Genomic DNA, 26,585 nt, shown 5'->3' on the forward strand with positions numbered 1-26,585 from the left:
ATAATAAAAGCAGTGATACCTAAGTAAGCCCTGCCCAATTGCTTTAAAAGTAGGATTGGGAGAGAAAGATTTACAACACAAACACAATTCTTTGCTATGTTCACTCAAAAGTCCCATCAATTTACAGCACAACCCTAACCATGTCTACTCAAAAGGAAGTCCTATTGAATTCAATGAGGTTTACTCTTGGTATGTGGGATTATCATTTCAGCTTTACTCCCAGAAAAGCAAGTACTGGATTAAAGTTTCATATTAGGAAGGTTTTCAAAACAGTGCCCTCTTCAACAGCCCAGGAAAATTTAAACTTGTTTGACTCCTGCACACAAGAGAGAAAAATACTGAAAGCTATATACTTACTCAATTGATGCGATTTTCAGAAAAACAGGAAAAAACAAGTTTTCTGACTTGCACAGGGCTCTAGTTACTGCCTTGTCAATCACAACCCTGACTTCACTTATTGGCTACAAACCTGAAAGAGCGGGATTAGAGCAGCCAGCTAAGAGCTCATCTAACTGGAGTTGCAAGGGTGGGGGCAGCTTTGGTGCATATCTCAGGAACCAGACCACCTAGAAACTTATTTTTTAAAAAAATGAAAGCTGAGTATCCAGATATAAAGGTGACTCACTTGGAGATCTGGACAGCTCCCCAACAATCTGGAATCTCTGGGCGAAAACCGGACACCTGGCAACCCTAAGTACAACATCTGACTTGAGTGGCTGAAGCCAATCCTATCAATAGCATTGCTATGCAAACACATTCCAGAAAGGACTACAGCATGCCACAAAAGAGAATCAGAAGACACTTTATTCATGCTACTGTAGTGGCTACCTTTGTGCAGCAAAACAATACAACAACAAGGTAAGAGCTGCTGGCAAAGGAAGGTGCTCCTACACTAGCAACAGGGGCAGGATTTTTGCTCTGTGTTGATGCAAGGACACCTACTTGAGCTAATCAGATCAGTTTTAGGACTTTTGCACCAAATGTTATTGGCAGCTAAATACTTGAACAATATGTCTGGGCCACAAAAAAGACTTTTAAGCATAAAAATGTCAGATTAGGTAATATGATGTGAACTGCAGCCTCAAGGAGCTAGGCATAGCAATCAACATATCTATATTTATGCTGTTTGTTCTCTGGAAAAATAAAAAGTTTATGAAAGCAAGAACATTGTTACACTATAAACACAGTTATTCTATGGGAAACTGGTCTCAACATCTTTGTACTATTAGAACTGCAGAATACTGCATTCAGCTATCAAGCTTACTGCAATAAAAGAAGAAACTATTATGATGCAGGCAAAATGTCACTGATAAAAAGAATATGTATTCAGAATATATCTACATTCATTTATTCATTCAGATACAGGGTGGTTAATTTAAGATGTCTGAATTCATTTGTTTAAAAAGTCTCCACATAAGACATTGCAGATTACATTCCAGCACTTTCCCAAAGACAGAGCACCACCACGTTTTGAAAACAAAATATCAATGGAAGATGAAAGCACCAAGAAATAGGGCTTATGTCTTTTTTCTTCAGTAAACACTGCTCTTCAGCTGACTTTCTTCAGAAATCCACGTTTTCATACGCCTGCTCTAGAAAAGCCAACATAGTCTTCATTTCTTCTGATTCTTGGATGGTGTTCAAGTCATTAAGGAGACCTTCTTGGTTTCCTGTCTTCAAAAGCTCATCCTACAGAATGCGAAAATGCAGAAAGTTTAAGATGGTATGAGGAATACAAACAATTTTTACATAAAAAATCAATACAATTTCCAGCAAAGCTTCAGTTAGCTCAAGGATGCAAGGAGGGCAGACAAAATTAAAGAGCAACAAGAGCAGGTACTTTTCAGATGTTGTTGGAACTGAGCGACCATGTGGGGGGCGGTTGCAACGGCCCCACTGGCCAGCTGATCACCGGCGGCCAAGTGGCGACTGCAATGTCAAAAAAAAGAGAACGCGCCGCGAGAAAAAGGCTGAACTCATTGGACCTGCTGGCCAGCTGATCGCTGGGGGGTCCATGTTGGATACAAGCAGCAGGAGCCGCAAAGAAAAAGAACAGGTGTGGCGGGACCGGCTGTGTTGGATCCCATCGGCCAGCTGAGCAACGGCGGTGGTGACGCAAAGGCTGCAGCTACAACCCCCCCCACTGTGTTGTACTGGCAGGACAAGCGGCAGTCGCCTCGCTGAGGATACCTCAGCTGCAGCCACAACTGCCAATGGGACCGCTACTGCTCTGCCCCGGTAGGGTCACAGAGAACGTGGGAGGGCGGAGCCTCCGAGGAGCTAAATGCAGGTGCCCCCATTGCACAGCCCCGGTCCCGGCAGAGTTGGGCTCCCGACCACGTGGCCTCAGTGGAGCCAGTCAAAATGGCGCTCGTTCGCGCCAAAAACTTTTTAAAACTTTAAAGGGACAAAAAAGAGAAAAACGGATAAAAAAGAACAAAAAAGGGGGGGGGGGAGGGATTTTCGGCCCCGTCGCCCCAGATAAAGAAGGGAACAAAAAATCAGGGAATGTAAAGGATTGGTAAGAACTGACGTGCAGAGTAGTTCTGATGCGTCTACCTTGGACCAGGACAGGAAATGAATTGGGATCTGCAAGCCAGCGACACCCCCTCAAGCTGCAAGCTTCAGCGCATTTCCTGTCCTTGGACTCAGATGACAGACTACTACCCATGTGATGGACTGGCATCCAGGGAAAATTGTAATCTACTGTATCATCATCTAGAGGGCACCAGGTTGGAAAAGGCTGGTTTAGGAGGTTCCATTTAATCATTGTTTCTGTGAACCAGGAGAAGTATCCTCGTTCTGGAATACAATAAAAGATGTTTCAGAGGAATTTCCTCCTTACTGTCAGGAGGCTTCTGAAACAGCCCTCCCCCCCCCATCCCTCTGCTCACCTGAAGAATGGGTGCTTTTAATTGGTACTGTGAGATATCAGGAAGAGCAAGACCATCATTGCCATCTGTCTGGAATAACTAGAGAGAAGAGGTGAAATATCTCATGTAAGAGCAACTAGAAACAAAATTCTACCTCATTTCTCTCTCCTGTGTACTTATTCTAAAATTATTAGTATTATTTATATTGCTATTTAGCAGTATTTTTAACCGCACCTCCTTCCCAAACTGCTACCTCAAGCAGAGAAGATGCTTTGAGCAATCTTAAATTTCTTCCTCCTCAGAATTAAGACAAACCCAACCCATCGTGCCCACACTCAAAATTCCAACCCCATCTCCAAGATACCTCACTTGCTGCTGCTTCCTCTGCTGCCAGCTCCCTTTTTAATTCCTGCACTTTGTTCTGGAGACTATGAATATTTTCATCTCGGAGTTCTGCTGCTGGCAAAACTTTGTCTATTTCATCCTGCATTTAAGAGACAGTTAAGGAATATTTTAAAAGCAAGGAACTATCTGTGTAGCAAAGATTCTACCAAGATTAGATTATAGTAGCTCTCACTGCTACATCTGGGTCACAAAGCTGAAGCCGTTCAAATGTTCTTTGTCTTTCCCATTATCTACTTGTCTAACAATATGCCTTATAATACACAATCTAGGAGGCAAGAGGCAGCTTTATGATTCAGATACTAATTCATATCAGCAATTTGTGGTGTCATGTTTGTTGTAACATTTAAGATCATCTGCCCTCTTACTCCAGTTTTCTCCTTTCTTACTTGGAGAATGCCATACAAACTAGCAGCACGAAGCAGATGTTGTATGGTAATCAATAAAGATTATCCAGGCACAGTGATTTTGGAAAAAACAACGGATCCTTACCAAAAAGCTTTACATTTCCCGTGATACAAAAAGGAGTACAGAAGCATAGCATCATGGCATGAAGTAATGGAACAAAATCACCTGAAAGATCCTGCAACAGCAATGCAAAACTTTTATGAATACCAACTGAAATACTACAAAGTAGTGATGAAGCTTTCAAGTTCACCAGAATTGTCCTTAAGCAAAACAAAAAACAGAGAGGAGAGAAAAGATGCCGGTGGGTATGGTAAATCAAATCACCTAAAGGTAATTCTCTTCTTCTTAACTCATGGAACAGATAATGGAAATTGCTACTTGCCGTGAATGTCTGTTTGCAGATTAGGCTGGAGGACATTCTGTCGACAGGATGAGGCTTCCCTCTGAGTGCGATAGGCAGGGACTTCAGAGCCTTTTGCCTCCTCTTCCAGGGGGAGGAGTCGTTCCGCCCTCCAGACCGAACTGACAGAGCGAAAGGCCAACTCCTCAACCCCAAAAAACAATGTGAAAACAATACAAAAACAACCAGCATAGAAAAAATATCAGGAAGAAAAGCACAGCAGATATAGACAAATCTAAACATAGTATGCAGTATGTAAGGCGCATGCAGAAGCCCTATCTCCACATCTATGCTCCAGAAGGTAGCACAGAGGAAACAGAGGTGGGAAGACTGTCCTCCAACCTAATCTGCAAATAGGAATTCACGGTAAGTACCAATTTCCATTTTTGCCAGATTATGTTGGACAACATTCTGTAGACAGGATGTAACAGAGCAGTATGCCACATCAAGGAGAGGGTTTCCTCTGTCCCCAATTTACTGGCGGATCACCCTCTGGAGAATCTTCTTGATAAAAGCTGCATCTGCTGAGGAAAATGAGTCCATCTTGTAATTTTTAATGAATGTATGTGGCGACACCCACGTGGCTGCCTGCAGATTTCCCACATGGGGAAATTTCCTTTACAGGCAGCTGATGTGGCTGCTCCCCTCAGGGAATGGGCTGTTACGCCTCCAGGAGGATCCTGGCCCAATGCCCTATACACCTGAATAATGGCCTCTCTCAGCCACCTAGACACTGATGAAAGCAAGACCTTTTGACCCTTTGAAGGACCAGAAAAAAACTCCAAAGTCCTATCGAGATAAAACTGTAGAGTGCACCTTGCATCCTGAGAATGCCACCTATGCTCCTGGTGACAGGAGCGGTTAGGGCAAAAAGAGGGAAGCACCACCTCCTGCGACCTGTGAAAAAAACGAATTCACCTTTGGAATAAAAGCAGGATCAGGACACAGGACAACCTTGTCGTGATGAAAAATACAGAGCAGGGGGTCGGAAGAAAAAACTGCCAGTTCAGAGACCCTACATGATGAAATGATTGCAACCAAAAACATTGTTTTAAACGTCAACAGTTTAAGCTCACAAGACACCAGAGGTTTGAAAGGAGGACCGGTCAAGGCAGACAAGACCCAATTTAAGTTCCAGTTGGGAACCTGTGTACCACCCAAGGTGAGATCAGTGCCACATCTTTAATGAACCTCTTATACAGGCAATGGGAGGACACGGTCTCCCCTTCCATACAAGATAGGAGACTGTTTAGGGCCACCGCCTGCCTCCTAATGGTGTTAACACTTAAACCTCTCGCCAAAGAGAGGGAGACCCTCAAGGTGGCAAACCAACAAATAGCAGAGAGTTGGGTATGAGAAATTTTTATTGCAGCCCAATGCATTTCGGGTGTTGACACAACCCTTTGTCAAAGGCAATCTGCAAATGTATGTATATACTCTGTTTGGTTAATCACAATTACGTTTATATATATATATATATATATATTAGGTGATTAACGGAATCCTTACAGGGATCCAGAGCAAGCTTGAGTGAAGTTCTGTTTGTTGCTTTCAAAACTGTCTTATATATATATAAACACCACTAAAATCAATTACATTCTAAAATATGAAAAGAACTACATACATATATCTGCTCAAAGTAAACAAAACAACACTCTGCATGATGCTGGTCAAATACTAAAATTAATAAGGTAAGGACAACCAAAATGAAACATAATGAAAAATGAACACTAAAAACCTTTCAAAAATTAAAAATGGTTACATGTGAACTCAACACAGACGATTTAAAGAGAGCTATTAATTAAGATAAACCATAACAAAGAAAATGGAAAACAGGGTTAGAACAGATGACCCGGAATAACAAGCTGATATCTCATAAATGTAACAAACTAAATTCTTAAAAGCAGCTGGCTCTTAAAAGAAAGAGAAGGAGCACACCCACTCATATGGATATAGCCACTTACTGAAGGGGGGGTGGTCTGAATTCTAAAATGTATATGATGCTGATTTCAATGAGAGTGACTACTTCTTAAAGGTAGATATAAACATCCACATAGGTGGCACTGACTGGAGTGTATGGTAAAAAATAAATGCAACAAAGGCAATGATCTGAAATGTTCATTAGAACCGGGGGGGGGGGAAGAGAAAAAAAGGTGCAAGTCCATGTGATAGGACTAGCTATAGCAAGGGAGCTATTCCTGGATCTTCATTTAAACCTGTGAGGGATACACACCTAAACTGGAGGATCCAAATAAATTCCCTTTTCAATAATCAGAAAATAATCTTCCAGGTGATGCTATATATTCTATTGGTCGATGCTGTCTTACAAGCCAGCAGTGTCCAACACTGACCCTGAAAAACCCAGTTCCATCAACCAAACCCTCTCTGCCTCCAGGCTGTTACATGGAAGAGTTCTGGTCGAGGGTGGCAACTGACCCCTGGATCAGAAGATCGGGACAAGATGCGAGTTGCCAGGGATCCCTGACCGACAGGTTCAACAGATCTGGAAACCAAGGACATCTGGGTCAACATGGGGCAATGAGAATGACTTCTCTGAGGCTGCAGATCCACCTGATTGTGCATTGTAGAAGACTACATTGTAGAAGATTACATAAAGCAACTCCTTGGGCCAGTCCATCTCGAGAGTGTCAATTCTACTGACTTGAGGACACGGTAGGCGAGAGAAGAGCCTCTCCAACTGGATGTTCTGTGGTGATGAAACATGTCCAACTCCAGCAGATCCCACATTGCCACAGTCTGCTGAAAAACCCATGGGTTCAGTTGCCACTCTGCCTCTGTAATGGCTGTCTGACTGAGGCAGTCCGCCATCACATCGGAAACACCTGCCATGTCCTGTACCTTGATAGATGCAACACTCCTCTTGGTCCACCTGAAAAAGTGCCTCACTTTGGGTATCAGGCACCACTTTGTTTATGTAGGATTTTGCCAAACTGTTTTCTGTCCTGATGAGGATATGGCCCCCGAGATCCTCACAGTGAAGGCATGGATCGCCAAGCAGATTGCCTGTAACTCCACAACATTGATGTGTATTTCCATTTCCCTCAATTATTATGTGCCTTGCATTACATGGGACCCCATATGGGCCCCCCAACCAGATAGACTTGCATCCATCGTGATAATCAGGTGATGTGGTACTTCTAGCTCCACCGCCACAGAAAGACGCTGCAGTGCCATCCACCATCTGAGATCCTTCTTCAATGATGGGGAAACCTCTAGCACCAACTGTCTCCGCTGGGCTATCTTATGAGGAGATTATCAGGCCCTCCAATCGAGCTAACACCACCAGACCTGCCCAATCTGACTTCAGAACCTGGAACAGTACTTTCTGCATGGACAAAACCCTGTCTGGAGTGAGGTACATTTGAAACTCATGTCCAGGATAATCCCCAGATGGATGATCACCTATGATGGGCACAAAGGGCTCTTTTCTAGATTCACGACAAACTCTAGGTCCTGAAGACAGTTTAGGGTATCTCTTGTGTCCTTCAGACAACTGTCGTCTGAGGAAGCACGAACGAAGATGTTGTCAAGATAGGGATGAATTCTGATGCCCCTGGTGTGAAGATGGGCCACCATCCTACCAGTATCTTAGTGAAGACCCTCAGTGCTGCGGGGAGACTGAAGGACAATGCCTGATACTGGTACTGCCTGCCGTCATAACAGAACCGAAAAACCTCCTATGGTCCTGTCTGATGGGAATGTGAAGATACTCCTTGGAGGGATCTATCAAGGTCATCCAATCCTCTTTTCTCAGTGCTGCAATAATGGACCTCAGGATCTCCATTTTGAAGTGCTTTCTTGTGATCCATCTGTTGAGCCATGTTAGATTTAAAATGGCTTGAATGTCACTTTTCTTTTGAGGCACAAAGAAAAAAACTGAATAGACCCCTGATTTCTGCCTTGAAGCTGGTACTGGTTCTATGGTGTTTATTTCCAAAAAGATGCTGAATGGCCTGCAGATGGTCTTGATGTTTCTCCAGGACCGAAGGGTTTGGACAAACTGATCATGTGGAGGCCACGCGAATATCAGGGCATATCCCTGGGACACTGTTTCCAGTACCGACCTGTCTGTGGTGACCCCCCTCACAGGTGGGACAAATGAAGCAGCTTGGCCCCCACAGGAAGCTGATCTAGATCCTTGTGACAGTCATGCTGAGGTAGACTTCTTTCCACCCCTCTGGAATTTGGCAAATGAAAAGCTTTGTGGGAGGACTGCCTCCTCCCGTGGACTGTCCACCCCACTGAGGCCTGTAAAATGAGAACCCTCTGGGTTTGAAAAAGTGCTTGCAGGGACAAAAAACTGGTTTTGCTTTCCCTTCTGTTCCTCCTCTTTGGCCAATGGAAGCGCCTTCTTTTTGTCCTTAGTCTTGACAAGATGAGCCTCAAGAGGCTCCCTGAAGAGTTTAGACCCTGAAAAGGGCAGATTCACAAGCTGGATCTGGGAAGAAGAATCCACCTCCCATTGCCTCAGCCAAATATTTCAGTGCGCCACCATGGTGGAGGCCATGGAGCATGCCCCATACTGAAAATCAGTGAAAGATGCATCAGCTGCCGTCGCTGAAGAAAGTGAAATCTTTGTAAGTCCATTTTTGACCTTCTTAGGAATATCACTCCTAGAGCCCGGTTCTTCTTCCCACATAAATGCAGCCCACGAAGAAATGGAGGCTGTGGTGGCTGACCTGAACACCACTGCATCTGTCTCAAAACTTCTACGAAGGGCTCCTTAAACCCTTTTGTTGTAAGCATTTTTGGGTCCCTTTATCCCTCTGAAGGAATGAAGCATTGGCGGATCTACGACAACGCAACTGCTGCATTAATGGAGAATTCTATATATCCACAAATATAAACATACATATAAGAAGATATATGATTATGAAACAAGGAAAATCACAAGGAACTAAGCAATAGACCCACAGGCCTTTTTGGAGAGCCCAAAATGCAGTAACCCTAAATCTTAGCATTAAATTCAGGCCTATGAGCAAGGCCTGTTGCTGGCAGGCAATGGTCAAATTCATCTCACTGTGTACTCCTTGCGGTTGCCAGGAATAGGCTTGTGCATGACTGACTTTAATGATTATATTGTTTAGAAGCAATGAGCATATAACCCATGACTGATATATTATACCGTTTGATCCTGGGAAACTAATTGTTAGTGAAAGACATAGTTGGCAATTATATTCTTCTTGTAGTATTCTGTAGAGCAATAGCTTCAACTACTAAAGAAAGTTTATACCGTTAGTAAAGCAGGAATGAGATAAACTTTAAGCTTTAATATGGATTTCTAAAATAACCCTGTGTGTTTAATTTCATTTTTGATAAATAGATTACAACCTTGTAAGTGGGTATTCAGGGTAAAAGGGTATTTTGAAGTAGTTGCTTTTTCCATTTCCCTGAGGCTGGGAGATACCGGATGTCTGTGTGATTTTCAGTCATAGTCCAGCACTGTAATCATAACCTCTTCTGTAACTATGTATTTTCTTTAAGTTAGGAATGGGATTTCTAAGAAAATATAAGGAATAAGAACCCCTATAGCAGGTAATAGAACTGTGGTGCTCATGAACGTTCAGCCATCCTACACTGAGGCAAACCCAACCCAGCATCGTTAATTTCTCCAGGTGTACTTGGGTCAGACTGGCACATTCACAATAGCAGAATGAAGCGTATGGTAGTAACTGGTTTCAACTGGCCTGAAAGAGCATTAGTCAAGGGGGACAGCAGAACAATGGTGATATTAATAAGATAGACAGAACACTGGAATAAGTAGAATTAGCTAATGCTTTCTGAATGGTTTGGAAAGACTGCAGAGAGGAGGAACTGTTGTGTTATGTGGGAAGGAACTTGTATGATCGGTGTAAGGATGTCACATGTGTTTTTAGTGCTATATAAAAGAGCCTGCAAACAGTGTCTCATTGCAGTCTCTCCTAGATGTCTCAGGAGGACTGATCCTGCGTACGCTTGTAAAGAATAAAGGCCTACCTTTTTGCTTCAGGCCTGTGTCTTCAAATTTCTTCAAGGACCCCCAGTCAGAGCCCAAAGGAGAAAATTCTCCATTATCATGACCGTCTTCGAAAGGGTATAATGCCTTTTAGTCGATTTTGAGACTATCTTAGCCTTGCTGGGATTGGCCCATTCAGCCTTCCAACCTAAGTCAAATTGTTGTGGAAATGGAACCCTTATGGGAACTGAGACCACCAAAGGAAAAGCCTTTTTGGCTCCTGATGTGCCAGGCGGCATGGGAGGAGGAGACCTCCCCCTCCTCACTCAGTTGCAAGACGCCATGTGTCTTAACCAAAAATGGTTGGAAAAAGGCAGAAGAAAAAAGGTAAGATTGTGCTTGAACCACCTCCACTTCCCTGTCTGAAAGCACCCCTTCCTTATTGGCTGGTCTGGAAGGGGGAAAGTCCATATCAGAGTGCTCCCCCGATCAACTGAAGTGGCCACCCCCTCCCCATGAGGACAGGCAACAGCAACCAAAGCAGGAGTTTGTGGGCAGCAGTGGTCTGGAGGGGGACAGACATAAGTGGTGGCCCCTGATCCTGCATGGTCTGCTGAGAAACCAGACTAGAATTAGACAGAGGAACCAATGCCAGAATTTCATACTGCACTGCATCTGCCATAGTTATCCCCTGACCAGGTGGGACCAGGGATCCCCTTCTGGCTTGCTTGGCAGTGGAGTTACCCTTTGAAGAGGATGGAGACCGATCAGAATGGAGTTCAGGAGAAGAAGACCTCCCAGAACCATCCTTACTACTGGAACTGTGGAGTCTCCTACTTCCCCGCTTCTTAGATCTATGGGAAGTGTGTTTCAACTTCTTCCTATGGCAGCCCCTGGGAGAGGAATGCTCCCTCCCACCACGGATTGGCCCCAGGGAATTACTGATCTCCTCAGAGGTGAACGACTTGATCCAAGAAAGAAAGTTTGGGAATTCTCCTGCAACAGGAACCCACCCCTCCCCGGGGAGTGAGAGGACCACTGATCCCAACACCGACCAAGCTAGGGGAGGGCGAGACACCCTGTCTCTCTTACTGCCACTCCATGAGGCCACCTCATCCAAGTCAGAGCCGTCTCTGTCCCGGAAGATGGAAGGGGAAAGACCACTGACAAATCAGGAGAAGCCATAGTCAATCTTCTCTCTCCCTCCTTTTATCTCCCCTGCCCGTGAAACAACCAAAAAAGCACAGGAAAGCTGTCACCAGTGTTGCCTGCCAACAGCACCCAGCAAAGATGCTGCAATACTCAGACCAGTGTGTCCCTTAGCCTTAAGAGACATGTAGCCTGATATAAAACTGCGGGGGAAAGAGGAATGAGGTGATCCCACTCAGGACAGAATGTTGCAGGATCTTGCCTCTAAGTGGAGATGGTCAGAATAGCACACGCGTGCAAGAACCAAAATGGCAGTCCCACTTGATGGAGATTGTGGGACCTGCCGAGCTCCACACTGGCCGCACAGGCACCCAACGGCGCTTCGCACCTAAACAAAATGGCATTTCCACCTGATGGTGACTGCTGGCCCAACCAAATTAACAAGGCTCTGTGAGACCCAGAGAGGCCAAGTAAAAAATGTGCCGCTCCCAGAGACTGCAGGCAGTCCCTTCAGATGCAGGGCCCACCAATCCCCTTGAGAACTGGCTGGGCTATGCAGTACACATCCACACACTGCTTGTTTACACGCTGTGAAAAAGGAAGGAAGCTTAATCCCCCCTTTCTTTTTTATATATACACACACACACACACATTTATACATATATAATAAAAATGGGATAATGTAAGGAAAAAACAACCCTTTCTTGAGAACAGAAGGGAAACAACAAAGAGAAAGAAAGGAGAAAAAGAGTTCCCCCCCCCTTTAACAATCAATAATGACAGACCAATAAACAAGGAAGAGGAGATAAATTATAAGGCAAAAGGAGACGATAAAACTCACAGAGGACAAAGGCTCAAGCACTGGGAGTTTTCTTCCCAGAAGACCCTGCCACTCTCCACCATAGGCAGGGTAAGTCTGGAGGGCAGGACGACTCCTCCCCCTGCAAGAGAAGGCAAAAGGCTCTGAAGACCTTGCCTATCTCACCCAGAGGGAGGCATCATCCTGTCCTCCAACCTAATCTAGCAAATATTCTTTCACTATGTACTCAGATGACGTGCCATACAAATACTCAAGATTCATCTTCTCTTCCTTTCTCACCTGCAGTTCTGCCAAACCGTCTTCAAGGGAAACAGACTTTTTCTTTTCCTCTGCCAGCATCTTATGCACATTCTTCAGTCTGCTCAGCTTCTCCATAGGAACTCTCAGAGTCTCAAAATGTTTCATAAGTCTTGAGCAAAGTAATAAACAGATTTTCACCTTGTGTAACAGGGTCAGATATATAAAGTCATGCAAGGGATTAATACCATGCTAGGCCTAGTGCAACTAATTCAGCAGTGATGACTGTATTACGAAAGGGAAATCCTACAGTTTTGACAAGCCTTGCTTACTTGGAAGTACTGAATAGCACAGAAAGATTTTTACTTCTTTTTGCTTCACAGCAGGGTTTCTTTCTACCCTTTTATATTTCCTGGAGAGAACTGTAGTCAGGATTGAGGGAGAAGAGAAAATTCAAGAATCCAAAGGATCAAGAAAGGCAAGCTTCTGCATTCTTGTGGGCTATTGTAATCTGCAAACAGCAGGCTAAAAGCTTGAAGTGTAAGACGGACCCCCTCATCTGGCTCCATAATGATCTTGCCACCATCTTGTAGTAATGGCTTCACAGCTAAGGAGCACGTGCACATAAAATCTTAAAAGAATGATTTAACGTTAAGTTTATCTCTCACAAAACATTTTTCTTACGAGTGAAACTATGAACATTTCACCAGTTTCTTGATTAGAATGTGGTAGTTTCCCCAGGGAACAAGTAAAACAATAATGGGGGGGGGACCTAATCCTGTTTATGGGATGCCAGTTGAAACATCCTTGGCTTATGGGCATAATTAGGCTTGCAAGGCTCAGAGTTTGGCCTTGTCAAGCTATTTTTGTCAAGCCATGTCCACCTTTCTCAAGCCTGACATCATATATAACATCAGGCTCAGGAATGTTCAAGCTGCAGCTTTTGCAAAGGGAGAATCAGGAGTGCAAGAGGGTGCTCCTGCCATTGAACTCAACAGCATTTACATCGGTAAGCATGCTCAGCATCATGTTGCACAAATACTTGCATGTCTATTTTTTCTTGTTATCCTATATTCATTACCTTTTCTTGAGGATATTTAAGTGCTTTTCAATTTCATTGCGATTCCGTGTAGCTTCATACAGAAGAGATCTGATAAGGAGAGAGAATGACATACTGATCTTTTCTTTCTCTCATGTAGAAATATGTTCGTTGAATTTGCTACTACTGTCCAGGATGTAATTTGAGTGTTTGTCAGTTAAAGATTTTGTTGAACGGCAAATGTTGCACAAGATATTCCTGGTATATACTGGTTTAATTTCCTCTTGTCTTTTGGTTCCTGACATCTATTCAGGATGATCTCCTGATCAAATAAAGGCACATCTTCTTCCATACTTCTTGCATCCTGAGGGTAGCACAAATGTGCTATATAATACTTCTTGGCAGAAATTTCTAAAATTACTTTATTTAGCACCATCCATGTACATGATGATTTACAAAAGCATGAGATGACAGGTCTCTATCCCAAAAGCACAATAAAAAAGATATAAGGAAAACAGAAGAAGGGGAAGGAAATGGATAACAGGCTATACCTTCAGTTACACATACTTTGGATTACAGTAGAACAGGGGTTGGGAACCTGTACCCCTCCAGATGTTGTTGGACAACAGCTCCCATCATTCCTGACCATTTACCATGCTGGCTGGCACTGATGGGAACTGGGGTCCAGCATCTTCTGGAAGGTCACAGGTTAGCCAACCCAGCAATAGGATATTGGTATAGGAGTGGTTACAAAGACTTCCTAGAAAAGGTGAGTTTTGAGGAGAGTCTTGATGAAAGTAAGAGAGGAGGTTTCAATGATGCATTCTGGGAAGACGTCCCAGGCATAATGGGATATCATTTCAAGGGACAGGAAATTTTTCGATAAGAGGGTCATGGAGCTGGATAAGTGAAGGTCATAGGAAAGGATGTATCAGGATATAATATTGGAGAGATGGGGGAGGGGCAGGCCATTGAAGATTTTGAAGGACAAGAAGACAGCGTAGGGATTAAGGAGGGACTTCATGTAATAATATTGTTAGGCCTTACAGAATCCTTACACCACTATTTTTAAGAACAAAAGAGGTGCAAAATATGCTCAGTTTACACCAACAGGAGAGCTTTAGTTTACATTCTAAGTCCCTTGCACCCGGGTATTGGTCAGTCAAAAAGGTGGCTATTTGCAGGTTATCTATAAGAGTGGATCTGAACCCACCTGCAAGAATCCTGGAGAATTTCAGTTGCTGACTTATTTATTTCTATACCGCCCTCTTGTACAACATAAAAACAATACAAAATGATCGTTATAATGACTGGCTACTCAACAACATGGTAAACAGCTGCTAGGCCTGTTGGCACAAAAAAGCATTCAAGAGACTTCCCATTGCCTGCAACAAAGTAGTTGATACTTGGAAGGGCACTGCAACGGTGCCCTTATGTCAAGTGCTATGTGAGCATGTGTCTGGTGGAACAGAGTGATATCATAGGGTTGTTTCCACTTCGCCATGAGTGGCATGTCTCCTTCCAAACATGGCTAAACTGAGGAAATTGTCAGCATGCTGCTTTCTGGTTGGTAGGAGTCAGCGATATTGCCATAGATGCTAAGAGAGTTGCCATCAAGTTGCTATGCTCTGTGCTGGTTTAAAGTAAAATCATTTTGGCTGTCATTTTGGATAGAAGCCCAGCTAAGCTACATACAAGTTACCCCAATGTTGTAGATTCATTGGTGGCTGCTAACAAATTCCATGAATATGTCTATCAATGTCTATTAACTAAAAGGACCTACAATATATGCAGATAATAAACCTGCCATTTCTAGGTGGAACAAACAACAGGGGGAGGCTCATCTTCTCCCAAGGACTGTGTTTGGGTGCTGCTGGAAAGAGAATGCTGCCCTGCATGGACTTTGGGCTGTTCCAATGAGATTATGCGTATATTGGGGACTCTCACCTAATAAGCAGATTGTTTAGAATCTTTTCATTCCTGAAGATATTTTAGTTATATCTACATTAAGAACTATAGTTATTCTTTGAAGATAAAAACAAATTTATCAGCATAGGTGAAGTCTCTCAAGGGAAATAAATATATTACTAGTGGAGAGGTCTGGCACTTACATTATTAACCAATGCATCATGGATTCCAGGTGCTCTCTTGTACTCTTTGGGAGCGGCTGCCATTTTGCTCTTTGACTTGGAGTCACCTTCACTACATTTGAGGACAGATAAGTTGTTTCTGCTGGCAAAGAACAAAACTGTTTGTCAGCATCACCACTGTGATGGCTAGATGTGGTTAGAATGCTGGGCAGTATGGAATTTGTTGAGTGCTATACAACACATGTAATGATGGCATCATCACGGTCTTACGCTATTTTCTTTCCAAGGGTATTGACCTTATAAACAGTAAATGGACTCTCCCCTTCTGGCAAAAGCCTTGAAAATAGTGTAACAAAGTACTGAAACATTACATCATTAGTGTTAAGATTTTCAATCTACCCTAAATGAAAGGCAGATAACATTCTAAGAACACAAAAATGTAAAACAGCCAGCTAAAAATGCTATAGAAATGTTGAATGTAGTGTTATTTATCTTCAGCTACTGAACTAGAGCTTCAACAAGTGTTTTGACATCTGGGGTACAGTTGTTTTCCCCCCTAAAACTTGGAGGCATTCTTTGCTCTTACATTCATATTTTCTAAATCAACTTCCGGGGCAATGGACAGTCTTTGTTTTGCAACTGCAAACCAGCACACCTAACATTGCCTCTGTGTCCTACCCTCCCCTTTGCTCAGTAAACAATGGCCCAGAAATGAGACAGTACCCCCTGAGCAATCCTTTCAAGATTTCTCTATACCTGCCAAGTCTAGTCTGGCTATGTGAAAGAATCCTGGCACAGCCTTACTCACAACCTTGAGATTATGTTATGAACTATATACTGGCAGAGATGGAGAAATAAATGATACTTAGAACCCCCTACACCAAACATGAACAGAGTAACGGACACATCCTAACAGCGGCTTAATTTTTTTTTAGCCACACTTCAGCTCCTCTCACAGCACAGTTTGCCTGCTCCTCATAGCTGAAGAGTAGCTGTAAAGAACATCCCGCTGTACATCATATTTATATCTGATGAATGATATATACTACCAAGAGGATACCTTTCTTCCTCCTCCCCGATTAGAGAGGAGGTTCCCAAGTTATGTGGGGCTCAAACAATTTAAGACTTTATTTAAGGTTTTATTGCTGTCCCTAAAACACTGGTGTAATGTGTCCTTGCAACCCACACCTGTGAAGGAGATAGGCTGCTATGTTTTATACTAGCTAGAGTAGTCTAGCCTGAAGGCAGATATCCGTGAATGCACCTAAGCCACAGCAGTCAAGCAGAGAAACCACATTCCTTCCATGTCAGAATTTGTATCTCATAGGACAGTTTATTGCTGCAGCCAAAACAAGCATAACAAGCCAACGGATGCAACGCTGTCTTTGGAAGAGACTTCACATGGTACAATTGAGCTTTATGGGGACAAGGAGAGGCCTACAGCCAAAACTGAGTTTGTGTATCTTATTCTGTAGTTCCTATAGCCAAACATCCCATAGACGGTATCCAAAGTGCAGTCATTTCACAAAAAAGCACTTTCCCTACCATTTGCAAGTATAAAGTGTTTGTACCTACTGCCAAATTAAAACATGCTAAATCTGAGATTGAAAAAGGATTGCAGCCTTGTAACCAGAAACAACTGGATAAAAATCACTTTTGTTCACTACTATAACTTTACGATCAAAGCAGGGTGATAGATCCCCAAGCTCTGTTAAGACTGCAAATCTGTGGGCAGGGGAAGTCATAGGTCATCAAGGTCAGGGATACACTACTTAAGAAGAATGTATAACAATTTAATACCTTCAGGAGACTGTGTTCTCTGCTGCATTTCTTTCTTCTGGATTGCTTGAGCGCCTTGCTATAGGCAAACATGCAGGAAAACAAACACAATGAAATGATTTAATTGCAATGCGGTTTTACAAATACATATAGTAACTAGGGGATGCTGCCACTCCTGGTTTTGCTTGCCCAACCCCCACCAGAGTTCATCAAAAGCTTTTATGACCCCTCCACTTCTCCTTTGCCCCCCCTCCCATATTAGACTAGAGATGTGAAGGCCTGGGAAAACCAGGAAAATTGGGGAAAAAACATTTTTTCCTAAAAAAAAGAAACAATAGGAAAACACTGTTTTTCTCCCCTGAATTTTTCTGGTTTTTTCCCCAGGATTTCACATCTCTATGTTAGAGGTGCAAAGGAAGAGGGCAGGGAGGATCACAAAAGGTGTAGACCAGCGTTACCCAACCTTTTTCGACCCAACGCCCCCCTCAGATTAAGTATATGCCAATGCTTCCTATTCTTCCCTTAAAATATGAGTAATGCATAAAAGGTATTTTCAATGATTATTACTGATCGTTTTTATCATACCTTTTTATTGCACTTAGATTACACATTGAATTCTTAGTATGATTTATTAATAAACATACATAGTTCTAGAAAAGTAAATAAAATGAGTTTTATTATAAAATATTAGTGTGATCCTTGAGCTTGATGAGTTTTGGCTAACTTCACAATATCTGGAGTATATAAATCCATAAAATACATGCAAGAAACAAATTGGAGATATAGGAGTTGTTTCTTATTTCACAAATCCTAAAAACATAAGCAAAAACTAATTAAGTCCACACAGTATGAACCAATAGAATACACGGTATTACTTAACAACAAACTCATTCAGTTTACCGGCATTGTTTCGTTAAACAAGTTCATTTAAACATCACAGAAACAACGGGTAGCGAGTGTGTCCCATTCCTGAAGAAAAGCAGCGAATAACTGACTTTCGGTATCACCCGTTTGCACACGGCACTCATCCGTTGGAAGAATGCGCCCTCCACCAATACACCCAGCTTATCAAACACTCGCTTGTGATTGGTTCCAACATCTCTCAAGACAGCATCGGAACATTACCTAGTGCCGGGGCATGGCTAATACCCCATACCTTGATATGACACTGGCCGCTATTCAGAATTTCTTTACTAAAGAGCACACACTATTTATAGTGTTATTTCCATGAATTGAGACTATTAAGTACATTCTAACTGGGGACAAAACAGTTTAAAAATTAATGATTTGTGTATTAAATAAAATTAAACTTAAATGCTTCAACTGTCGCATCAGACTGTCAAATGTCAGCGCCCCCCTAATGAACCCAAACGCTCCCCTAATGAACCCAAACGCCCCCCTAAAGTTTGTAGTCACGCCAATGCCCCCCTGAAAGGCTGTAACACCCCCCAGGGGGGGCGCTACCGCCCACGTTGGGAATCGCTGGTGTAGACCTTCTAATTTCCACCTTGTGCTGCAGGAGCAGCAGCATGGGAAGGAGGAAGGCGATCAGAAACACTATTTGGCCTGGGGATTGGCAGCTGCTGCAGTGGATTACGAGGCTGGCTAGCTGCTGCTTCTGGACGCCTTCCTCATTCCCATGCTGCTTGTCCTGCTGGACTGACTCTTTGTCCTAATTGGCTGGGTGGCGGCGGCAGAAGCAGCAGATCCCCAAGCTGGCCGGTAGGTAGCCAGTAGTGGCTCTGACCAGCCTCGGGATCTGGCTCCCAGAGATAGGGGCCCCAGGGCTGGCAGGCGATGGAACCAGCAGAACAGGGAAGCTGCTGCAGCTTGTTCTGGCTGTCCTTCTGTTGCTCATCTGGCCACCCATCCACCACTTCTCATCATGATGTAGTTCGCAGTGCCTCCTGTCTGTAGCCAAACAAACTGCATCATGATCACATTCATAGATTTTGTATGTAACATGGAAGATACTTACTGTTTGACTCACAACCCAGTTAAGGTGAAGCCTAAACTGGCTTCGTTGGGATCTAACATCATATTTAAACATCTTAACTATTAAGTCTTTTCAGTGCATACTTACCTGAGAGTAAGCACAGTGTGTCTTCCCTCTGAGCAGAGCTTGGAAAAGTTACTTTTTTAAACTACAACTCCCATCAACCCCAGCCAGCATGGCCACTGGATTGGGCTGATGGGATTTGTAGTTCAAAAAAATAACTTTTCCAAGCTCTGCCTCTGAGTATATATGCACAGGATTTTCACTGCGCATTGCCTACTCTGTTCTTCCCCTTTGTTCCTCCATTTATTAATCACTAATATTCTTATTAAATCTCCACTCCTTTGTACTGTTCTTTATCACTGTGCTTACCCTCTCATAATCCTGTATGTGCAAAACTCTGTCACCTTAGATGTTCAGCTGACGTCTTCTCTCACACTTTAATAATTTCTTAAAATTCATCTGCTATCTCTTGCATTATAATCTTTATGTTCTGTTTGACTTTTTATTGTTTTTTTACCTTTTGGACATCAGAACCTACAACGCAATTTATAAGTCTCTTGCAACAAGTTGAGGTTGTGGCAAAGATGTTCATGACAACCAACTCCTCATGAATGACAGAAATGATTCCCTGCCCCAAGCCCCTATGCATGTTGTGCTTCTTTTCAAGAACACTTTGGTACTACTGAGCATTTCTGCTCCTTTGTTTAACAGTTGTATGGCCTACTCAGTGTTGTTACATCTCTGGAACTCCACCCTCTAGTGGCCAATCCAGTCTAGCTTCATATAATTTGGGCTTTTCTAATACAGGTCTAGTTCATACAAATACCAAACAACACAGTGGTGACATCACTAGTTAGTATTCATATCGCTATTTAGACTGTACATAGCATGCCACATTTGTTAACTTATTACAGGCCCTACAATCACTGTCTAAGACAGATAAGGTATATTGCAGATTAGGGGGTTAAGGCTTGCATCTTCTGAGTTCACAGCAGAGGCTCACCGATTCTGTTCTAGTGCAATATTGTGCTCCAGCATACAAGCTACAGTGCTTTAGGATACTAAGAGTACAATCCTACACGCATCTACTCAAGAAGTAAGAGCATATAGGACTGCAATGTGAGTTATCTATACCTGGTCTTTATTGAAGATATATTGGTGTATCACCAGGGTTACACCAACATAGATGCAGAGGCCAAAAATGGGTATAGGTATCCTAAGCTCCTTTGGATCACAGCCATTCCACCCCACAAGGACAGCACAATATTATATCAGCTAAAGCAGTGGTATAAATTAAAACATTCCAATTCAATGTCATCTCCCCCATCCCATCAGGGTTCCACTTAAGTCTGCAGCAAATAATGGCACACCACTAGCAGTATTCAGTGCTTTAAGAGACCCCATATTTCAGATGACAGAGTGCATGGTGTGGGATATAGTTATGTTGTGCACACAAGGGGAAACAGTGGTGATGGAAACTTAAACATTCCAGCTGCACAGGAAATGTAGGAAGAACATATTGCAAATGCCTGTCTTCTCATAACCCGTTCAGGTACTCTTCCCTCAGGATCCTCAACTGCAAATGCAAGGACAAAACTGCTCACATAAGCAAGCAAGGGAAGGATGATATAATGCCTCCAACTACGATTGCTGTAAATGTTGTCTGTATTTTGCTCTCTTCACTGCAATATGTGAATCAACCCTTCCTATCGCTCAACAGGTTATAGCAGGGGTAAGTATGCACTGTGCAGAAACAAGGAATTTTGGTGGCTATGAACCTCCACAGGCAAGTAACCTCTCTGTTACCAACTGATAGCAACGGTGTGACTCTAGCCCAGGTGTGGGGAGCCCTTGGCCCTCCAGATGTTGCTGAACTACAACTCCCACCATCCCTGGCTGTTGGCTATGTTTACAAGGGCTGATGGGAATTGTAGTTCATCAACATCTGGAGGGCCAAATGTTCCTCACCCGTGCTGTAATTGTCCCTTTGTGCTGCTGCCCCTTTTTTGTTCTAGCTGGGCTCCAGTATAGTTTACTTAGCAAGCTGCTTGGCAGACAGTTATGTAATCGGTGATGCTATGCATACTATGGGGTTACAGCAATGGGGAATACTAGTCTATTCCCAATCCTAGCTGAACAAAGCTCCTGCACCTGTCCATAACGCTGTTCAGTAACCTTTGCCTACCTTTCTATTGTTTCTGTGCAACTCACCTCTAGGATGGGACACTCAGTAGCAGGGTGCCCAGCAATTTCTTTACTACTGGACCCAGCAGAGCTCTGGACCTGCATCTTCCCTTTCTACCAGAGCTCCATCAAGGAGAAGTGGATTGGCTTCCACAAACTTTCTGATGTTGTACTGAAGTAGGTAGCAAAGCTATAGAAAGTCAAGGGGGGATGCAAGGGAAATAGATAATAAGGTCTGCTGTGTTATAACCAGCAGCTGACAGCAAATGACAATCAGGGAAGTATGGCTCGATGGGTGACACAAAAGATTATATTCAGTAGTCAACAAATTTTGGTTTGGCTTACTAGCCAAAACATTATTTGTGTCACCACTAGCACCAACTCTGTCTAAGTCCCATGACACATGTAGACAGTTTAAAAGAGGATTGTTTGGTTTCATGCAGGACTTTTGAAGATGTTGCAAGCAAGTGAAAAAAACTAATGGGAAGGAAACTATCCTTCTAGGGCAAAAACCTCCATCACCTGTTCAGTGTTCTAGCCAGTGACTACTAGCATAATGGTACAGTTGTGGCTTCCATTCTTGCTCATCTTACTTCCCCCCTCCCCCTCCCTGAAAGAAGGCCATTTCTCTTCAAATAGACCTTGCTCCTCAGCAGATACTAAACTCTCAGCCCAGGAAAGCTGCTCTCTCTCTTTCAGTTATGCATGCATCTTACTGAAAAAGCTACAGTATCTGGCCTTCCTTTCCCACGCATTGGTCTATCAAAAACTGTTCCTTGCAGGCTGGGTATGTGAGCAGTATAAGGCTGGTGCAGTGAGCTTACTGCTCCCCACCTTCCACCCTGGCACTCCATAAAGTTCCATCAGTGGGTGTGGGGAGAGGATTGGATTGCAACCTAAGTATCTGGCAGATTGTGTCGTATCCCCAATGCTTTGTGTAGACTGGCTCACTCCATGCATGGGGCAAGTGGGGGCATTTTCAGCATACTGCTTCATTATTGGTAAGAGTTAGTGGTGTAGCAGCTGTCAGGGCTGCCATGTTCTGTGTTGTTTAAGATGATATCAGTTTGCTGCTGAATGTGTACAGGAGCTCAAATACATGATACCAATGTAACACTGATGTTTAGCAACCAACTGTGCAGCTAAGACCATTGGATTGTCCTGCTAGCCATTACATTACAATAGGTACCACTTCATTATGCAAGTACAGGATCATATCATGAAATGCTTCCCCATTAGGGGTTGGGAAGGGAGAATCTCAGCTACATTTCAGGCAGAAGGCCTCTTTTCCCTCGCACCTGGTTTTCCACGTGAAGGGACTATTTTATTGATTTATTTCTGATTTACATGCTGCACCTTCAATGTCCAATCGCATTTCCAGGGCAGCTCGCTGTCAAGAATAAAATCACATGATAATAATAAAACCATGGAAAAATTATGCTTTTATTATGTAGTGGAGTACATCATGATGTGATTGCTTCCGCCTACAGTCTGAAGTGGCACAACTTATATAGTTAGTGTGAACAAGGCAAACCTATATTTACCAATCATATGGTTTTCCATGAAAGAAGAAATTGAAATCTTAATTTCTATTAGAATGGAAATTTGTCTTAGCAAACCGTTCTTCTTCCCTAGTCTCCTTCTCTCCAGAGAGGTGCTTACTTTTCTCTCCAGGTTCTTCTTTCTTCGCCTTTCACCTGATCTCTTTTTTGTGCTGGAATGTTTTTGCTGATCTTTAGGCATCCTCGCTGTCGCACCTCTTCTTGTTTGGCACTTAACAGAAGAACAAGAGTGGCATTTCATGACTTTTGAAAGTGAGAAATAAGTGGCACAAAAAATACAGAGAAAGTTCCAAATATCCCAGTGTGACTAGATTGGAAGGAAGATGGCTGCTTTATCAGAATACATGCAGCGTTCCCTTGACAATATTTCAAATTAGTCATAAGGCTTAATTTTAACTTTTATGGAAAAAAGTTAAGTCTGTCCCCTTAGATTGGGGAGTCAATTCCGCAACAATTCTTCGTGACCCACTTTCATAAATACTCACAGTCCAATTCTATGCATACTTTGGTGTACCTAAGTCCATTGATTTCCATGAGCTTAGTCATGTTTAACTTTGTAGTCCCCTTGCACTTACTTGAGAGTAAGGCTCCCTGAACACAGTGAGACTTGTTTCTAAGTAAACAACAGATGATTAGGCTATAATGCTGTATTTGCATGAATAAAAGGAGAGTCCAACTGGTTAACATGGATAGTGGTCAGCCTGATGCATCCAGGAAACACTGCCCCCTATTGTTTGTCCCATACCCACTATAATTCAGAGGTATACTGCCTCTGAACATTGAGGTTCCATTTAGACCTAACCTGCATAAACTTATGTATGCCACCTAAGCATCAATGCATTTTATGGCAACATAAATAATGCATTCTGTAAGGATACCTTATTTATTTAAATATTAATGATCTGCACTTTCCTAAAAGTGTAACTGAGCAGTATCTATTGAAAATCCACTTCAGATAATCCAACTCTGTTATGAAAAAAACAAACCAAATTTCTCTCCCACCCACCCACTTTCTCCACAACACTGATGATTTTATAAACCTCTATTTTATCTCCTAATTATCTATTACCATGGTTGTCTTTTTTCCCTCTCAGCCAAGGAGCCCAACACATGTTTAGCCTTTCACCCTTCATCATTTTGGTTGTACCAGCTCTATATTTCTTCTGCAATGGGGCAACCACAACCATTCATGGTATTCCAAGTGTGGCCACCAGGGCTCTGGAGTCGGAGTCGTGAGCAATTTTGGGTGGAATCGGAGTCGGTAGAAATGTACCGACTCCGACTTCAAAATAAATTTTGATTGACAAATTTTTTAAAATATAAATTCAAAATGTCAAAGAAGCTTCCCATGAAGTCAGCTGTAGTTGAGCATTTCACCATAACTCAAGATGGAAAACATTTTGTCTGTCTGTGTATGACACAGGACCCAGATGAAGACAAATGCTGTGATGCCAAGATCAGCGCATATTCAGGCAGCGATAAAAATGCTCCTACGAGAGCTTCCAATTTAAAAAGACATTTACAGCCCTTTCCAGGGCTGTGGAGTTGGAAGCAATTTTGGGTGGAGTCAGAGTTGGACAGTAGAAAAATAGAGGAGTCGGAGTCGAAGGTTTGACGTACTGACTCCACAGACCTGGTGGCCACACCACTGATAACAGCATTACAATACTGGCTGCCTTACTTTCAGTCCCTTTCCTAACAATCCCTAGATGTTGTCTTTTTCACTGCTGTACACACTGTGTCAATGCACACTTACACTAGCCACAGTTTAGGGCAGCCTTCTGCAGCCTGATGCCCTGCAGATGTTTTGGATGACAATTCCCATCACTCCCAGCCAGCACAACCAATGGTCAGGGATGATCAACGACACCAGGGCATGACCTGAAGATATATGACGCCACCATCTTTCTGAAGACCAAGCTCACTGCAGCTCATTATCATAACATTATGATATTGTTTAATAGTATTGTCTAATTGTATTATTTTAAACTGAGTTTGAATTATTTTAACTGTATGTATGAATGGTTTTAATACTGTAAATAGTTTAATTCTATTTTAATCTAGACTTTTGTATGTTTTTAATTATATGTATTCTTTTATCTGGAAGCCGCCTTGAGTTCCAGTTTTGGAAAAAGGGCGGGGTAAAAATAATGATAATAAATAAATAAATAAAATAAACATTAAATCACATTTAGGCTACATTCCTTACTTGATTTTCCTGGCTGGGAATAAAGCCCACTGAAATAAATGGGACTTCTGAGTAAACATAGTTAGGATTGCAGCCTTAGTATAACATGTAAGCAGGCCAGGGCTATTAAGATTTATATCTACTAATTTTTAAAATCATAAGATAACAAATTGAAATAGTTATTATCAGCAGCAGCAGCTATGGAATATCTAGACAGGAAAGAAGAGACAATCAACATGCCTGCTTCTAGGATCAGTGACGACTGCTTCCCCCCCTTTCCTTCCTTCCAAAATGTCTATATATTTATAACCATGGGGGTGTGATTAAGGATCACTAATACTTCCGTTTCAAATATACACTATCTAACCTGTCATAAGGTTTGAAGTAGGGCAGGATATATTTATATCTATATCTGTCTGTCTGTCTGTCTGTCTATCTGTCTGTCTATCTGTCTATCTATCTAAGACAGTCTTGAAAGCAACAAACAGAACAATATAGTTTACATCATCGAGTGCAAAAGACCAGGATGTCATATCCAATACGTAGGAAAGACCACAACTGACCTACGCACGCGCTTCAGGAACCACAAGTCGGCAATTCTGACAAAAAAAGTGGAGCAACCAGTTGCAAAGCATTTTAACATCGAGGGTCACAGCCTGTTGGACTTTTCCATTACAGCCACAGAGATGCCAGCAGATCCAGCAGCATTGACCAAAAGGGAGAACTTTTGGATTTACTCTCTGGACACATTGGCACCACCTGGCCTGAACCTGGAGGACAGTACCAGCATCACTTAGCTTCTGCAAATGAAGCCCCTCTGAGCATTCCATCCTCAAAGCTCTATAACTGCCTTGGCAACAGCATCTGTATGTTGGCAGCTGATGAAGGCGGAAGCTGAAACGTTTTGCTAGTAAAATAAAAACCTCTGTTTTGTTAATCACCATTAAGTTCACAGATTAGATTAGGTTAATAGATAAATAGATGTTTCTTGTTTCTACACTTTAAACACGGAAGCCAAGGCGGGCGCATTGCATCGCATCCTCCCGGCAGCGGCAGCCACTGTCACCTTATCTCCCCGCAGTTCTCCACCGTGGCAGGGCTGCCACAAGGCGGCTACACGCCAGCGGCCCTCCCGCTCCGGGGCTCACCGGATGGCTGGCTGGTTTCCCTCCCTCTCCTGTCAATTCTACGTGTCGTCCTCGGTTGCCCGCGTTGTGTGAACCTCAACGTTGTAAGCCGTTAAACTTTCCCGCGGGGACACCGCGCAGGCGCGAAACGCGACGCCGCTGAAGCAACGCGCTGCTGCGCCTGGGAAGGCGAGCGGATTGTCAAGGCGCATGCGCGAAGGAGTCCCCCACGCCAGCGGCCCTGGTGTCGTATGAGCAGGTGCGAGACGCTGGTTGGCTTGGTAAGAGGGCTGTGGTGCTCTTCCCGGTCCGTCGCTCTCGGGAGACGCTCCAAACAAAGCAGGCTCATGACGGGCGCTGCAGCTCGTTACT

General features: G+C 43.1%; 2 protein-coding genes across 8 annotated transcripts in view; one reads left to right on the plus strand and one right to left on the minus strand.

Annotated features, from left to right (window-relative positions):
* Positions 1-763: 763 nt before the first annotated feature.
* CENPQ (centromere protein Q) lies at positions 764-26,576 on the minus strand. 6 transcript variants are annotated; one of them, XR_009762097.1, is made up of 10 exons: positions 26,235-26,576; positions 22,999-23,109; positions 17,175-17,232; positions 15,396-15,516; positions 13,327-13,395; positions 12,288-12,417; positions 3,238-3,357; positions 2,895-2,972; positions 2,560-2,802; positions 1,606-1,689 (listed from the first exon to the last, which is right to left on the minus strand). XR_009762097.1 is itself a non-coding variant. In XM_061622343.1 (9 exons), exons 2-9 carry the CDS (start codon positions 21,439-21,441, stop codon positions 1,564-1,566), a joined length of 777 nt encoding a protein of 258 aa, XP_061478327.1. In that variant the 5' UTR covers positions 21,442-21,526; positions 22,999-23,089; the 3' UTR covers positions 764-1,563. The 6 variants fall into 6 exon arrangements, 5 of the variants coding, with proteins under 5 accessions (XP_061478327.1, XP_061478326.1, XP_061478325.1 ...); XM_061622343.1 differs by lacking the exons at positions 2,560-2,802; positions 26,235-26,576 and adding an exon at positions 21,364-21,526 and having other exon boundaries at positions 764-1,689; positions 15,396-15,513; positions 22,999-23,089; XM_061622342.1 differs by lacking the exons at positions 2,560-2,802; positions 26,235-26,576 and adding an exon at positions 21,364-21,526 and having other exon boundaries at positions 764-1,689; positions 22,999-23,089.
* The window catches only part of MMUT (methylmalonyl-CoA mutase), a 28,137-nt gene continuing 27,930 nt past the window's right edge, over positions 26,379-26,585 (plus strand). Inside the window, exon 1 of one of the 2 annotated variants that reach the window (XM_061622334.1) lies at positions 26,379-26,472. In XM_061622334.1, coding sequence (XP_061478318.1) covers positions 26,465-26,472 — 8 coding nt within the window. In that variant the 5' untranslated portion in view covers positions 26,379-26,464. Of the gene's footprint in view, positions 26,495-26,585 lie in introns of both variants that reach the window. The other variant, XM_061622335.1, reaches the window with a different exon arrangement.

Source organism: Rhineura floridana, chromosome 4 (genome assembly GCF_030035675.1).
Source record: "Rhineura floridana isolate rRhiFlo1 chromosome 4, rRhiFlo1.hap2, whole genome shotgun sequence".
Classification (NCBI taxonomy): domain Eukaryota; kingdom Metazoa; phylum Chordata; class Lepidosauria; order Squamata; family Rhineuridae; genus Rhineura; species Rhineura floridana.

Bases quoted from the DNA above. Each gene is read 5' to 3' on its own strand.
- CENPQ (XM_061622340.1), bottom strand. From the start codon at position 23,079: ATGCCTAAAGATCAGCAAAAACATTCCAGCACAAAAAAGAGATCAGGT. The intron at 3,358-12,287 runs GTGAGAAAGGAA...TCTTAAATGCAG, and splicing joins ACGGTTTGGCAGAACTGCAG to GATGAAATAGACAAAGTTTT. The intron at 2,973-3,237 runs GTATCTTGGAGA...TCTTCTCTCTAG, and splicing joins AGGAAGCAGCAGCAAGTGAG to TTATTCCAGACAGATGGCAA.